The 17419-nt window shown below is 37.2% G+C and overlaps 1 protein-coding gene across 1 annotated transcript in view; it reads left to right on the forward strand.

Annotated features, from left to right (window-relative positions):
- The window catches only part of LOC120716853 (zeta-sarcoglycan), a 368890-nt gene that overhangs the window by 278106 nt on the left and 73365 nt on the right, over positions 1 to 17419 (forward strand). The window contains exon 5 of the mRNA XM_040004511.1: positions 17238 to 17360. Coding sequence (XP_039860445.1) covers positions 17238 to 17360 — 123 coding nt within the window. The remainder of the gene's footprint in view (positions 1 to 17237; positions 17361 to 17419) is intronic.

Raw genomic sequence — 17419 nt, forward strand, 5'->3', positions numbered from 1 at the left:
TGAGATCTAAAACCTGCAGGACACCAGCACTCGAGGCCTGAAGTTCGACACCCCTGGCTTAGAGCTTCGAATCCTTAAACACAGGGCACATGCCAGTAGGAGTTCTAGCAGTAACCACATAACAAAAAAAACCCCCACAGATATGATCACATTTAGAAGTTCTCACAGACTGACTAATAACATAAGAGGGGACGGAATGAATCTTCTTGAGGAGCTTCTTCTGTCTAGCAGCACAACCGTTTGGTCTCATCCTGCTGCTGCTTCTGTGTTGACTCATCACCAGAATTATCACAAAACACACAAATATAAACACTCATCCTCTCTATCCTCATTTTCTTTTCACTCTCTTCATACGGCTTCTCAGCAGTTCTTAAAGTAAGGCGGTTATTTCCACTCACCAGAAACTTGCCAAATCTGAAGCAGAAAAGTTCCACTTCAGCAACCTCCTTATTAGTATTCATCACTAAAACTCACCAGAGGAACAGCTTGCTTTAGCTTGTACAAGAGGTACAAGCTCATCATGGTTAGTGGTATGGAAAGGTAAAATGGCCACAAATGTTTGGAGTAGTGCATTAATATCCAGACACAGGTACACTGACACCTCATTATATACTGGATTGTTAAATCTGCACAGAAGAATAAGAAAAAAACAAAAACTAAGCTCCAAATATTTAAAAATGAATGGATAGCAAGACTGGGATAAATAATCAAAGTCATATATTAGCTCTAGGTGGAAAAAAAATGTGTTGTGATGTTAAAACAAATATTATTTATTCAGGTAGGGCTCATTTTATGTAATTGGTCGTATTTTAAATGAGAAATACCGTACAAAACACATAGCCCTTCTTCTACCTTTAGCTTGCAACCTCCTGAAGCCTCATCTTTTGATTGAGAAGATCTGAGTACATTTGTTGGCCTTGGGCTTTTCGTCTCCGTTTTATTGCTCTCTTTCTTTCATCCCTCCATCCCCTCTCATCCGCTGTGTTGCTGTCAGCTCGTTAATGTGAGTGAGAACCTGTCATCTCTGTCTTCTCAATGGCCAACTATAAAGATGATGAGTGAACTTGGAGTTTTGAAGCCATACCCTTTCACCCACCTAGGTGATCATGTTCCAACATTACAGGCTGTGGAGTGGTGTCTAAACAGCATTGTGGAAGCAGTTGTGCAGCATGAAAGAATATTTCCTATTGCATTGTGAGTGGTTGAGTTAAGTTGAGAATGTGTACATTACTTATATAAAATAGCACCTTATAATCAGTACAGAGAAAGTGGTCGTAGTTGGTTGATTGCAAAAAAAGAAAAGCTTATTCTTACATTGTTATACATTGTATGGAACCAAATCCTTTAATTACCCTGTAGTGGTGGTAGTGTGGGACCCATAGAATTGTAAGGCATGTTAATACACATTAATGGACATCCCACCTCCCAGTCTTATTATTTTTATTGTCTGGGCTTATTACTGCTATTATTATCTTGGCCATTTGCAGTCTGACAGACAGTAAACTAATTTTAATTATTGCCTGCATGAGTGAAGCTCACACAGGCACTTGGGGCAGCTTAGGCTTTCTTTGAGTGGGATGTGCGGGAAGAAGAGGAGGGGTCTGCAGAATGCACCCACGTTATACTAATGTGGTTGTGTTTTTGTATTTCCAATTAGCAAAAATGGAGAGAATTTCTATAAACACAGGGACACAGATGAATAACGAATACGTTAGACCAATGCACTACATTGAATGTAAGGAACACATTCATGTTGGACATTTGCGAAAAAAATAATGTAGTGTAATTTGTTAATGCATATTTGTTAATGTGCAACTACCTGTTGCATATTCTCCAAATTGTGTAAGTGGACATAGTGTTGCCCGTGGGAGTTTGATAAGATGTAGTATAGAGGACGTAGGAGCTTCTTTCCTCTGTGTAGTACAGAGGAGTATACTGTAGTTTAGAGGACATTTTATGATTCATACAACTTTCAAAATGTTTATGAAGTGTGTGTCATTTGGTACGCAGCCTGCAGAGTGCAGCCAAGTTGCACACTGCAGACACCTGAACAAAACCAAACAAGTAAAAGTTATTCTAAACTCATGCAAGCTGGGAAGTGTGTTTTTGTTGAAGTGTACAACAATCAAAATGTACAACTTTCTCTGAAATATTATGCAACGCTCTTAAATGTCTGTGGCCTAAATCTTAAACACAAATAAAACACTGCATCTATAATATTGACATCTACATTAACTGGCCAGCTCAATTATTGTTCACAGCACATTTTTCCATTTAATTTACCTGTGCATCTGTCTATTGGGAAAGCTGGCATTCATTACAACTTATGTGGGTGTACATTTAGGTTCTGGCTATTGACTTTTCATTTTCCTACATGTGTTGTGCTGTTTGATGCAAAGGTACTGATAGCGCTCATTACCAATGTGGCTGCATTTGTCTGTAGCTCTCTCTCGCTCTCTCTCTATATATATTACAGCTAATATTCTTGCTGCTCTTGCTATTGCTAATATTCTTATTCAGTCACAGTTAGTCTTGGGTGAAGAATAATCTGTGATTTAGAAAGAGCACATTAAAAAATGTTCTGCAGGTGATTTGATATTGAAATAAAAAACTTTCAATATCAAATTTCTTTCTTTCCACCTCCCTTTACATCCTTTAATTCACACACACATGCCTCTTTCTTTTGCCGTTCTCCTTCCTTTTTCTTGTGTTTTTTTTTACCTTTCACGTTTTAGACATGCATGGACCTCCATCTCATATTAAACCAATGATTTCCCAACTGACCTTCATCTAAACTCAGACTTGCATTTATCACTTCATTATCTTTACCTTCTTATACTAATTATGTTCCCTTTTATCTTAGCAGAATCACTCTGGCATTTGGCTGAAGTAGCTCAAAAAGTGGCTTATCAAAGCAGTAAAATTAGAGGGCTAAAAGGCAAAGGCCATACAGAATATTAATGATAATTAACAACTTGTAGTAAAATTGGTGGGAATTTTGTTATAGAAAGTAAGATTATTTTTATGAGTTATTGCACTTAGCTCTGCATTATTGGCCTTACAAATTATATAGCTGTTAAACTTTAAAAAAAAAAAGCTTTCATTCTTTTTCAGTAACATGGTGTTTCCATGGTAGTTAAACAGTTGAATGCCAGCTAAAATTGGTTTCTGATTAGTGTGCGGAATGAGAACTTGCAAAGCCTTGCATAAAATTCAATTGTTCCATTACACACAGTCTAATTATGAATCTACATCTTTTCAAATCCCCCTCTGAGAAACAAATGACGTACATAACAATCATATTAAGCAGGGATCATATTATCGGCTAAAGAGAGATCTTCCTGGCTTGGCTGGATGAGAAATACAAAGATACCAAATAGTCTGTTTCTACATATGACTTTCCCCTCACCCTACCAGCAAAGTTCAGACAGCACGTCTTCCTCATTTTGCTGCAGCTCGAAGATCAAATCAATGGCTATAATGAGGCAATTAAAAATACATAGAGCAGCACATTAACAAACTGTAATACACTTAAGGGACCATCAAGGACTCAATAAAGGCATGGATTTACTGGCATTGTTGTCATTTATCCTTTTGATTGCACTTTAATTGCACAAAGTGTAATTGTCTGCATACAGTTTGGGTTTCAATATGGCAAATATTGTTTTCGTAACTTGCTCATATGTGTAGGCATGCCCCGAGGAATGGATTTAATGGACCATATCAAGTCATTCTTCTGCACCACTGAATTATGGCCTTCATGCTGTTGGTGGTTGGACACAATAATAAAATAACAGCTATGTTGTATTATAAAGATCAGCGTTCTCTCCTTGCTTCCAGCACTGCAGGATTTAATGATATTTTCCAATTTCAATAAAAACATCTTGAATAGCTTATGATTTTTTTATTATAATAAGTTAGTGACAATTTTGGGATTTAATAAAGCCAATTAGTAATCAAAACAATTTAAACTGTTATCCACATATGCAGCAGTCAAGACCCACATAAATATTTGCGCTAAATGAAAAAACTTATAATGCCTGTCATGTTTTCAGTTATCTTAGGAGTGGTGATTATTACAAAATAGATTTTATCCATGGCTAAATGACATACTTTGTGGGTTTGTTTACTCGGGTATGGTAGACATTTCAGAAAATAACAGAAAAATAAAAAGATTTCTACAAAACCCAGACTCGCATCTGACTAACTGCCCGACGGGCATATAGTCACCACTCTAAGACTCTTTTATTGGGATGCATTATATTATATGGCACACATTTTTTTATTTTGTCCATGTTGTGTAGCTACAACATTATGGGTACTGGAGAATATTTTCCCTGGTAAACTATGCCTTGAAGAGAACATTATAAAAGCTACAAGATTATTTCATTGTTTATGCAGTGGATGGAGCTATAAACAATACACATTTGTTATTTGTGGGCAATAAAATATCCACAAAAAGCTGCTTGGTGGCATGAACCAGATGAAAAAAGTGTCTCTTTGGGAAATAATTAAAACTTTATATGTGTTATATTTTATAAGCTATAAATATTTCTTCATTCACTTTTTCTTAGCACACCATTTTCCATCTGTATAAAATCATTTCTAAGAGAGCTGGTGTTTAGGAACTATGACATTAATATGTGTTTAATAAGTAAATATGCCATCATCTTGCTTAAAATTAATTGTTCTAATTTTAGCTGGTGTGTGAAATATAATATCAATAAAACTTTTAGTTTGCAAAAAACCCCCAAAACAAATCAAGGGCCCACACTTCATTGTAAAATCTTAGCTCTGTTTACATTGGATTAGCCGTCAGTTTGAAATTCTTTACACTAGCTGTGTCAATGTGAATCTGTCTGTGACCACGAGAATCATATATCAACTTCACATTCATGCTATATTTACCTTGATATGTGTTTGATGCCTAAGTCATGAACACATCCTTTATAGATTATATTTAAGTTACACATAAGTCTTCAAAAGTAGGCTGTGTGAAGACATGCACTGCTCAGTGTGATGCTTTTACGGTAAACATCACATTTTTTAAAGAGAGTAGCACCCAACCAAGACAAGGAAAAGAGTAAAATCATGGAATTTATTTTTAAATACAAGAACTGATTACATCACATTTACCTTAAACATAAATCCTCAGTTGATCTTTTGCTGAATATAAAGTGTAGAGGAATATATACTCTATATATTTTGTTTACTGAATAATAAGTTCTGTTTTCACGCATAGCCTGCCCCAAGCTACTAACATCACTAATTGTGTTAAGCCTGGCAGTAGCTGTTTGGTTGTGTTTGAAGCTTTAAATTATAAAGAAATATGTATAGCTGTGTGGCACAACCTTTGCATGTCTTTTCATCAGCACTTCTACCACTTCATCTTCCCTCCATCCCACAGCCTTGACACCAGAGATCGTGTTGATTAATGTAGATAACAAATGGCACTCATTTATCTCTCCCTCTGTCGCTTTCTCCCCTCTCTTACTATATTAATGACTATAATCAACTCTAAATAAATAATTTGTGTCCCTCCGTGCATGAATCTCATCCTCCCACCTGTAGCAAATTCAGAAGTTGAATTAAAATCTGCTTTGCAGTGCAGTTCCTCCCATTCTCCCTAGTACCCTCTGTATGTTTTCTTTCCAGATTTATCAGTGTCTGTTTGTTACAAAACATCGAAAAAATACCTCGAAGAGATTTAAGCTGAGCTGTGGCGCACCAGAGGGCCTGTCTTTGTCTTTGGTAGAAACACTTCAAATGATATGGTGACCCTCTTGTTTCCTGCTGTTGCATCATGGTCATGTTGCATGCTGTTTACTTTCAAAGGGCCGAAATAATGCAGCTGCTTTCTTTCCCCCCCCCTGCTCTGCCACTTTTATTCTCTCACTCCACAAACACTGTCACATATTACTTTGTATATCTCAAAATTATCGTGGTTGACTTTCAAGTCAAAAGAAACATTTTTATTTTTACTTATTTCTTTATTTTTGTGTATGCTAACCAAAGCCTGCTTATGCATTAAAATTTGCAACACTACCCTAATGTGAAAGCAGGTATTAGGAAACGATCATTTTTGCAGTCTAACTTGAGGTAATAAAGGAAAGACACATGGATAGGTTTTACATTGGTTTGCGACAGATTTGTGCTTCTGTACAAAATACCCAGATTCCCATACACACACATTGGGTGGCTGTAGCTCAGGAGGTAGAGCAGGTCACCTGCTAATTGGAAGGTTGGTGGTTCAATCCCTGGCTTCTCCAGTCTGCATGCCAAGTATCCTGGGGTAAGATACGAACCCCAAGTTGCTCTCTGATGCATTCATTGGAGTGTGAATGTCGTTAGAAAAGCACTCAGTTTAGAGTCTTGTGAGAACGGGTGTGAATGTGGCATGTTGTATACAGTGCTTTGAGTACTCCGGGAGAGTAGCCCATTTACATTCCTTATGACGTTTCTTACATATAACAAACATCAGATGGGAAGAACAACAGGCCTTCCACAAAAGACAAAATGAATCACATTTCTTTAGGAATGGAGCCCACTAATCACTGCTAAACTACTGGCATAATACATACTGAAACACACAAGGACTGCAAAACAAAACCTAATAGTGCTCTAGTCAGTATGTTGCTAGTGACAGAGAACAAGCAAGCAAGGTACATTTTGTCTTCTCACTAGCTGCTATATTGGGTTTCAAGTAATTTGCAGGTAGGCTTATGTTATCTAACATATATGGCCAAAAGTATCCGGCTGTGAGGGACATCCCATTCTTAATCCAAAAGACTTAATATGCTGTCAGTCCACCCTTTGAATCTGTGACAACTTCAACTCTTGTGGAAGGCCACAAGGTTTAGGAGTGTGTTTATGGGAAGCTTTGACCATTCTTTCAGAAGTGCATTTGTGCAGGCAGACCCGGGGGAGAAGGCCTGTCTCGAAGTTACTGCTCTAATTCATCTTAAAGGTGTTCTGTCAGGTTGAGTTCACACCAGACTTGCTTATCCATGTCTTCATGGACTGTACTTTGTGCACTGGGGGGCAGTCATGTTGGAACAGGAAGGGGCTATCCTGACTGTGGAATATTTAGTATCAAGGAAATTTCACAACTGTATTTGTTGCACAGGTAGCATCCAATCACGGCACTATGTTGGAATCCAATGAGACCCCAAGAGTGACCCATTATTTCACAAATGCAAGCAAACTGCATGCCTAGGTGGTTTATCTTATACACCTGTAACTTGAACACTAACTTGGGACTAAATACTTTTAGCAATATAGTGTATGTCTTCTCAGACTAGCTGAAATTCAGCACTGGGGTCTAGAGAAATCCAAACCTAGCCAATCAGTGTGCTTAAATTTTATACTAAAAGGTGAATTATTGTATCACCCCGAGCCTCAGATAAACTAAAAAGAGATTACATTAACCACATAACAATAGCAAACGAGAATCCTACTTCTACAAGACCCAACCCGCAGTCATTGAAACTCTAGATTGAGCTGTTGGACAGCATGTTGATTACAGGAGCAATTTATGAGCTCCACAAAAACTCAAAAAAACCAAAGCTCTAAAGTAAATACTATATTATAATATTGAATGAAAGCTACTGTCTCCTATAAAACATGATAAAGTTGTTGGCTTGCCCAATTCATCGTAACTCGCAAACAAAAACCCATTTTTTATAACCTTTTTATAACCTTGGTTTTCTGAAAGGTTGGAGGCTTTGTGAGGATCCTTGAACATGAGGATTTCACTTTTTCCTGTCATTCTTCTTCAAGAGCATGCAACATATGATATACTACATTTGTGTGTGTGTGTGTGTGTGTGTGTGTGTGTGTGTGTGTGTGTGTTTGTTGTTTGATGTGTGGACATACTGCAAATTAATTTCCCATTGGGGACAATAAAGACCATTGGAACTATTTGACCACTGAAACTATTCAGCCTATTGATATCTATATTCTTTGAAGCATTGGATAAGCAGTAGAAGATGGATGGAAGATTCAGGATCAATTTTGTAATTCAGAACATACACAACACAAGCATCCAACAGAAAAAAAATTATGTTACTTATATTATATAAAATAAACAAGAATGAATATCTGATAACAACTTAAATTGAGGTTATTTGTTGGGACTAGTAGAACAGCAGAGACTGGCTTTAGAGTTGTGAGGCAGATTTTAAATCATCAATTATTATTATTAGTAAGATTATTTTGTCATCTTCATACATCGGATATATATTCTATATAAAATATATCATAATATATAATAGGAAAAAATGATTAATGTAATAAAATGACTATGTAGACAATGATTCATTAATGACCAATATTGAATTAAGTTAAAAACAAAACCACTAAAAAGTAAACATACTGTAAAGTGTGTGAATAATAGTGCTTAAACATTATGACTCATATACTTCACATGGACATGGGCATGTGTTCAGGTAGAATTTCTTACATCTAAAAAGATTTAATGCATATTTAATCTTGTGATGTATTTTTGATAGGCGTGTGATGCAATCCTGAAGCATGCCATGGAACGGTTCTTCTGCATTCAGCATGAAGAGCTGCTTTCAAAACATAGTGCTGCTGTGCCTGGTATCAGTGTTTTTTTTTTCATCAAGAACAGCCTACAGAGCACTTTCACAGACACATTCAGTCTTCTCAAGATTCTCTTCACCACACTCCTGACAATAACTGAATCCAAGAGGTACTTTTCTGCTTTTGAAAAGGATCAAGACTTTCCTGAGAAACACCATGACACAGGATCGTCTTAATGCTCTGGCTGTGCTCCCCATGGAGTAGAAACTCGTCAGAGACATGCCTGACTTTAATAAGAAGGTCATCTAAAGCTTTGCCACTGAAAAGGCAAGAAGAGCAAAGTTTCTGTACTGGCAGTCAAAAGAAAAAAATGTTTTCTGTATGTTTTATCCCCAGATTGGTTTTTATGCATAGTTGTCACCAATTTAATGAAAATAACATATTTAAATTATGAAACGGGAAAAAACTAAAAGAAAAACTCCTGATAGCTTCTATGTTCATCCATATTTGCTCTATGGATAGTTAATATTTAAAAACAAAAAATGGTCATTAGCAAGCATGAAAGATCAGTTAATATTTTTAAATTTCTTATTAATCAAATATTTATTCATTTATTTATATATTATTTTCTATACTTTAATTAGATTAGAAGCATTTTTTAAATATTTCAAAGAAAATATGTAGTGTGTGTCTCTGAAATATTTACTTCTTGCAATAAATCATATTGTGAAATTTGTTGAAATGACTGGTTGCCAACATTACTAGTGGCCATATTGTAGCCATCATGCGTAGCTAAATTATAGCCCTTAAGCAGTAAGTATTTGGCTACTTTGTCACAGCCAAGTCAATTTTCTTTCTGTCTTACTGATACTCAAGTATACGTGACATGCAGCGCGTAACACACGGGTAATAATAATAATCCACAACAGTGTCATGTGTGTCTTAGGACTTTTTTGGCAAATCCTAGCTCATATGTCCAAGCATAACTTCACTTAACAATTGCAGTTGTCACTCATAGCAGCAAAACTGTCAGATAAAAGTAAGGTTAAGCTTTCATTCTGTATATTATGGGAATACAAAGTAGCTGTATACTAGCATTTTGAAGTGTCATTCACTGAAAGAGAAAATGTTGATAAAGCCTGTTCAATGTGATTCACAGCTGAAGAGCAGTAAAATTGAAGCTGATAGGACTTAAATGACAAAAAATGGCAACAAAGACACTATGAAGGTGCTAGAGTATGGTTCATCAAGTGATCGCTAGTGTATAAAATGGGTCCCAGAGAGAAGCATGGACAAGGACCGGCATTTATAAATGACTTTAATGCAACAAGTACTTTAGTAGTGCAAGATGTTTTTCAGTAAGATGCAGTAATATTGAAGATATTCTTTTCAAGAGCTTTTATTTGTTATTGCTATCATTAAAAAGTTAAAGCCTATGTTTTTAGTTAACAGATGGCAAGAAGTGATGAGTAGAAACATATTTTCTTGGTGGGAGCAATGTAGTTTCACCTGCAAGTATGGAGCTAAATGCACCCTATCACTTAATCAGTATGAAACAATCAATCAACCAGTCCTTCCCACATCGTGTTCGAACACAAAGAAACATTTGGCTCAAGATTTGACTAAATATTTTAAGACATGGATCGTGCGTTGCTTAATGCAGAATGCAAAATTACCCCATAGGAGCAGTTCCCTTCGCAATACTCACAAAAGGACCCACTGGGCTTTTGAATATTCATTAAATTTGACATTCCAGACAGGAGGGGAGCTGACAGGCATATCAGCCTGACTCACTCAACAGAATGCTCATCTTAATCCACTGATAAGTTGTACCATGTCTGAATAACTAATTAGAACAGTTAATGAGTGAAATTCTGTCAAACTTATTTGCCTGACATACAGTGTAGCCGGAAACTATTCACAAAGCTTCACTTGTTCCACATTTTATCATGTTACAGCCTGATTCCAAAATGGATGAAATTCATTTTTCTCCTCAAAAATCTGCACATAATACCCCATAATAAAAAAGTGCTTAAGGTTCTTGAATATGTATAAAAAAATGTTTATATTTTTAATACATTAAAAGATTAATAAGTATTCGTAGTCAGTTTTTGCTCTTTGAAGCACCTTTGGCAGGAATTACAGCTTAAAGTCTTTTTGAGTCTGATGCTACAATATTTGCATAGCTGTTTTTTCCATTCTTCGTTGCAGAACATATCAAGCTCCATCAGGTTGGATAGGGGACGCTGATACACAGTCATTTTCAGATGTTTCCAGAGTTGATCGATCAGGTTTAAGTCTGGGCTTCTGCTGGGCCACTCAAGGGCATTCACAGAGTCTTCTGAAAGAAACTCTTTTGTTATCTTTGCTCTGTGCTTAGCGTCATTGTCCTGTTGGAAGGCGAACCTTCACCCCAGTCTGAGGACCAGAGTACTCGGGAACAGGCTATCGTCAGTGTTCTCTCTGTATATTTCTGCATTCATCTTTCCCTCGACCCTGACTAGTCTCCTAGTTCCTGCTATTGAAAAGCATCCTCACAGCATGATGCTGCCACCACCATTCTGCACACTAGGAAATTATAATGGCCAGGTGACGAGCTGTGCCTGGTTTCATCCAGACATAACACTTGGCATTCAGGCCAAAGAGTCCAGTCGTTAATCAGATCAGAGAATTTTATTCATGGTTTGAGATTTTTCAGGTGTCGAATTCTAGGTGGGCTCTCATATGCCTTTACTGAGGACTGGGTTCTGTCTGGCCACTGATTGATGAGGCCTGATTGCTGGAGTGCTGCAGAAATGGTTCTCCTCTCTCCACAGAGCAAGCGCTGGAGGTCTGTCAGAGGAACCAATAACCATTGGGTACTTGGTCACTTCTCTGACTATGGGACCCCAGTTCTAGGATGAGTCCTAGTGGCTCCAAACTTTTTCCATTTACTGACCACTAGGTCTTTCTGACCTTGAATGCTGTAGACATTTTTCTGGATCCTTCTCACAATATGTGCCTCACTACGGTCCTATATCAGAGTTCTACAGACAATTCCTCTGACTTCATGACTTGATTTGTGCTCTGACATGCCCATAGTTGACACGTCAACTATGTGACCTTGTGACCAAATCATGTCGAATCACATCAAATTAATTTTCCTCAGGTGGACTCCAATGAAGTTGTGGAAGCATCTGACAGAAGATCAGTGGAAATAGCATGCATTTGAGCTCAGTTTTGAGTGTCATGGCAACAGCTACTCATCTACGTGTTATGCTTTTGTTTTTCAATTTTAATAATTTTGCAAGAATTTCAAGCAAACCTTTTTCACTTTGTTAGGTTGTAACATGACAAAATGTGATAAAGGAAAACACTGTGACTGCTTTTCATATACATTTCTATTCATTGCTATAGATAGAAGAATAATTTGACATGTTCTTTGGTGTCTACAACTAAACTTTTGTGTCACATGTAATAAATATAGCGGTGGTTTTTATTTTTATTTTTTTTTCTGTTTTTTTCCTTGTCTGTTTGTGTCACTCTATTATTTGGATGCCTGTTAATAAATAATTAGATATGCACATAGACATTTAATGGTTGAATTTCAATTAAATAAAGGAGGTGTGTGGGAGGTAAAACAATAATGCCCTTGTCTTGTACCTTATGTTACTGGACAAATCTTTCTGGGCCAAGTAGCGTGGCCTCAGTTTTAGTAGATCTTCCCGCTAATGCCTGAAAATGCCTGAAATTCCTCTAACCTTTTAGTCTAGCCTGTGTAGCTGTAGAACAGGACCTGCCTGAAGCTCCTAGGCTGTACTCCGATTCGTAAAAGGTGAAAAGTGATATAGCCATTAGCTAGAACCAGCCAGACATTGAAAGTGAGCAGAGAAATATCAAAACCAAAGCCCACATTTAAGCAGTAAAAAGACATTTGAGTATGAGTTATATAACTTTGTCTCATATAACCTTATTTTTACTCACAGAATCTTGACCTTAGGAAAACTGTAGAGATTTACCCATTGTCACCTTTCTCTATAAAGCCATAGGACAAAAACAATCTAAGTTTAGATGGATTTCTTGGCTGAAAATGTCATTGGTATTTACATAGGCACAAAGTCAAATCAGTATGGCCTGGACTATAGGAAGAAAGCTGCTTATCTGACTCAAGTCATTCTACATTGTGAATAATATCAGTGAAGGACTGTAAAGTAAAGAAAGATGTGGAGGTAGGATGGCATGAAAAAAAGTACATTAAAAGGGATTTTAATTAAACATTCATCTTGACCTGCTTGGGAAAATTAACCATGCATGCAGTGTTTGCTTGGCTATGCCATACTCTTCTTTGTACCTATGCCTCGGGCCTTTTACAGTTTCTTCTTGCACCATATCACTTCATTGCTAGAAGCTCTAATTTAAAGGCTTGAATTAAAAATCCAGGAGAGCAAATCCGTATAACTTTATTATGGCCTCAATGCTATTATGTGCAGTAGTAAAAAAGTTACACAGGCACCTCTTTAATGTGCCCCATTCATTAATAGCTGAATACAAATTGGGAACTCAAAATTTTACTACGTGGAACATTTATTAAAGTTTTGTTTTTTTTTAAACACAAATCGGGACTTCAAAGACAGAACACTGAACTGACAGTTGTAGTGAAAAAAAATGGAAATATCTATGTGACAATAAGACTGAGCTATAGTGCAGCGGAGTCATATTCCTGGTAGGTAGTGGGGATTTGAATCAAATTGCATTTGCATGCTCAAAATCTCCCATAGGTGTTCAGTTGGGTTAAGAGATGTTGACTGCAAAGGTCATAGCATATGATTCACATCAGTTTCAGACTTAAACCATCTAGTAGCCTCTGGCGCCTTAAGGTTTTTTTTTTCATGTCTGTGGGAGTAGGTTGACCAAAATCATAATAACATAAATAATAGAATAACAGAACTATCTTAATTATCCCCTTGCTCGGTACAATGTTTTTGAGTCACCTTTTTGGCTGCTAAATACCAATATTCTCTATTTTCTCTTCATTTTTTAATTCTTGTTATTATTTGTTATTTCTTCCTGTCCCCTATTTGCTGCTGTATAGGTAACACACAGCAGTCTGTGGCGTAATCATTCACCATGCTTCTTAACATTAATGTCTTTTCACAAGTCAGATATGACTCAGGAGCACACTCATCACACACGCGCTGCTGCTTTTTCCCCCATTATTTCATCTGTAGCACCTCTTTTCATCAGTGAGGTATTCTTAAAGCATTATTATTGCTGAAGGATCCTGCTGAGGGAGGCACTTGTGACAACAGAGGAGATTCTGTCAGGAAGTGATTATTTAAATCAGTGCATCAATTAATATGTCTGCCTAACGAGGAGTCGTGCTGTTATTGGTGACAGCAGAATTACTTTAGTGTTATCAGTGGGAGAGACATTTGCAGGAGCAAATTAATTGTTCAAATGCACTTCATTTACACAGATTTAACATTTTCTAACTGGGGATCACTAACAAGATGAACAAATATCAGCTAGTTATAAAAGTACTCCCTAGGTTGTTTGTAACTAAATATTTCTTCACTTGATAATTTTGTTTGTTACCCAAAGGCTTAGAGACATGTTTGAAAAAACAAGCACAACATGAAAGGAACCTAAAATAACACCATTGGGTAATACCCTAGCAGGTTAATGCAAAAAGCTCATGTCATTTCAAAGTGTTTAGAAATTATTAGAAATGAAGGAGATACATACTGTGCTTTTTTTATGCTTTTTATGTTAGTCCTAACAGCCACTAACAATGCATTTTAAAAGTGACTACATTTCTTTCATTTCACAGTCTAGTGTTATCGACTGTCACATCTATTAAAGCCATAATCACTACATTTTGCAGCAGGAAAAAGTTACCCTGAACACACAATACATCTGCCATATTATTTAGCTATCACTTTTCATTTGCATAAAATACATCAACTCAGGAGAGGTGTTTCTGCAAGCTATAGCTGCCAATCTGTCAGTCCTCTAAGCGATCATTTGAATTGAATAACCTCTGGTTACTTTGTCTCATCATGTTGTTGCCTCAGAGCTTTAAGTTGACTATACATATTTTTTTCCTTTTCCTATTAGTTTTGAAGTGAGCATTAATGTCATTGGGTGCATTTATTGCTTCACTTAAACACAACTCTTCCGGCAAACTCCGCAATCCTGTCATCTCAACACTGTCTGAAAATGTTTCGTACTTTGATGCAGTCATATATATACAGCAGTTTATCACAACCACAGTTTTCATGCAAAGTCCAATTTCCTGAATTTCCTCTTCCATGCAAACTGCCTTTTTAAAGATCTTGAATGAAACTGTAACGCTGGCTTATTTGTCAATTGCTGTTTTCACCTGTAAATAGACTTTATGTAACTTCAATTATACCTCGATATTGTCTTTGCTGGTGCCACTGCACTACTAAAGTCTGTCAGGAGCATCCTTTCAGGAGGTTCCTTTTATTTCCTTTTCACTAAGTTTGGCCACTAAACTTTTCCATCTCCTGCAATTTTAGAATCCTTTATTCACCCCTACTGAGAAGACAAGAAGAGCAATTTCTGTGAATAAAACACAAATCTCTGGAAATATGCTGACCTGCGCCCATACTGGAAATCTGCACTACAAGATGTATTATAGAGCAAGAGCTGAAGAGCCAATGAGAACTAGCTAGATGCCTGAGACAGCAACTAGCACAGCACATCTCCAATTTAAACTAGCTTCATTTTCTATTCATCTTTCCGTCTCAAACATAAACCCTCCTTTTTCTTCCTTTGATTCCTCTCTCAGCATACGTCTCCCACCTCTAACTGTCAACTTCCCTTCTATCTGCTACGTCTTTGCATATATTTGTAACACACTCATACACACCTCACTTTAGCGTGAGCTTTTGACAACACAAATCTCAATTGCTTTTTCACACAGTCACTGGAGGAGTGAGAGGGTTTAAGGAGATAGAGCTGGACAGGATAAAGGCAGTCAGAATGAGACGAGAAATAGAGCTTAATCCCAGATTGATAGGTGCTAATAACGTTTGATTATGACTGACAAGGCACTCTGACTTTCTAATTGACACAAAATAGCCGGGCAGCCTAGACAGTGAAGAAAAGGGATAGAATGAAATGGAGAGAGACCTCTTTATAGATTCAGCAAGGATGGAAAGCCATCCAATCACAGGCCAAATCACAAAATCACCTGAATAATTACCTAGCAATTAATTGACATTTCTATTAAAAAGCCACTACTTAATCAACTTTTTAAGTAGCTTTTATCTGTTTTTTCCTCATTATTATTATTTAGGAACACTGCCTTTTTTTTTTTAAATTGTGAAATGTTACCACTAAGGTCCAAGAGTAGATATCATCTTTATCTGGGCAGCATAGTATATGCAGCCCACCTTCCTTGTTACATCAAGTCAGCACATTGATGAGTAAATGCTTTTAAATGATTCAAAGTCTATATAAATGGAAACATGCATGCCACTTCATAGCTGGGTCCTAAAAGGATAAATAAGAGTGGAGAATACTGTATGTGCATCTATACAGAAAATCTTGCATGGGTACACACATTTTGGACACTGATGAAATAAGAGAGGTAGTTATTAAGACAGTAAACTGAAGCTAGACTGAGCAAAGAGTCACATGTATGTCTCGACTCACATTTCATATAACTTCTATATTGAATATGAAGAGAAATAAGAAGTGTTTAACTTTAGTCCTGATTTTAGCTTTAAGTTAGTTTTTGTGCATGAAATTAGTGAAATGAATCTGACTATGCTCTCAGGTGAATAGTGTCGTCATTATTTTGGTACGCTGTACAGTCTTAAAGTCTGTAGTTTACAGTCAGTAAACTACAGAGGGGAGTAAAGTGTTTACAGATTTGAAATGTCACTTCATGGAAATCCTTTCCAAGCCAACCCATGGATTGGGCTGGCAGAGCACTTCAGCCTTGAGAAAACTAAACTCTGCTTTAACACCACGGCACCTGAAGAAGAAAGCAGCAAACACACAGGGAAACAGAAAAAAAGGAAGGAGAGGTCACTCTTCAACGACTCACTTGAAACTTTAATGCATAACATACCTACAGCGAAATGGGACACACCAGAGTTTTCTTCTTGTGAGTCTCACAGCACATGTTCACTGTTCCGATCCCCTACCCACACAAACACACACACACACACAGATGTGTTTAATCAAGGTGGAGGTGAGCTAGTAATACAGGTCTCTGCTGTTAAAACATAGCAGCCTGGATTGGATTAGGCTGTACTCACACTAGTCACGGTTTCGTTGCACCGTTCCCAAGCATAATGTCCCTCCTACCCACTACCCACTAGCCTGCACTGACATTGCATTTAACATTCCAAGCCTGCTGCAGTTTGTCTTATTTTCACTCCCCAGATTTCACTCCACTGAGTTTTCACCGCCGCTCCTTTCGCAATGTGAAAAGAGAATTGAAACCCTCTTATGCACAAGAAGACCTCTAACCAAGATGTGGCTTTTCGTATTGTAGAAAAGTGCTGTTGCTATTCGCAAGACAAAACTTGGAGATTTTCTGGTTTAAAGCTCAAATCACTTTGGCTGCTCAAGCTAAACTAACGGTTCTATTAGGTGCTTTAGATATATGCAGAACGATACCAGATGCTAAGGTTTATGTGCTTTTATGATACATTCTGTTTTTCCCACTGTCTCAGGTTCAGAAATGGTGGAGGCTCAGTGTCAGAGGTTTGAGGTGAGGAATGCTGATGGAGAGAGAGTTCTGTTCTCTGCAGATGAAGAAGAGATCACCATCGGTACTGAGAAACTCAAAGTCACAGGTAGAGTTACACAAAAGCATAAAACAGACATTGACATCGCTGCACCTTCTCTCCACCTT

Source organism: Simochromis diagramma, unplaced genomic scaffold (genome assembly GCF_900408965.1).
Source record: "Simochromis diagramma unplaced genomic scaffold, fSimDia1.1 OVJJ01000487.1, whole genome shotgun sequence".
Lineage (NCBI taxonomy): Eukaryota > Metazoa > Chordata > Actinopteri > Cichliformes > Cichlidae > Simochromis > Simochromis diagramma.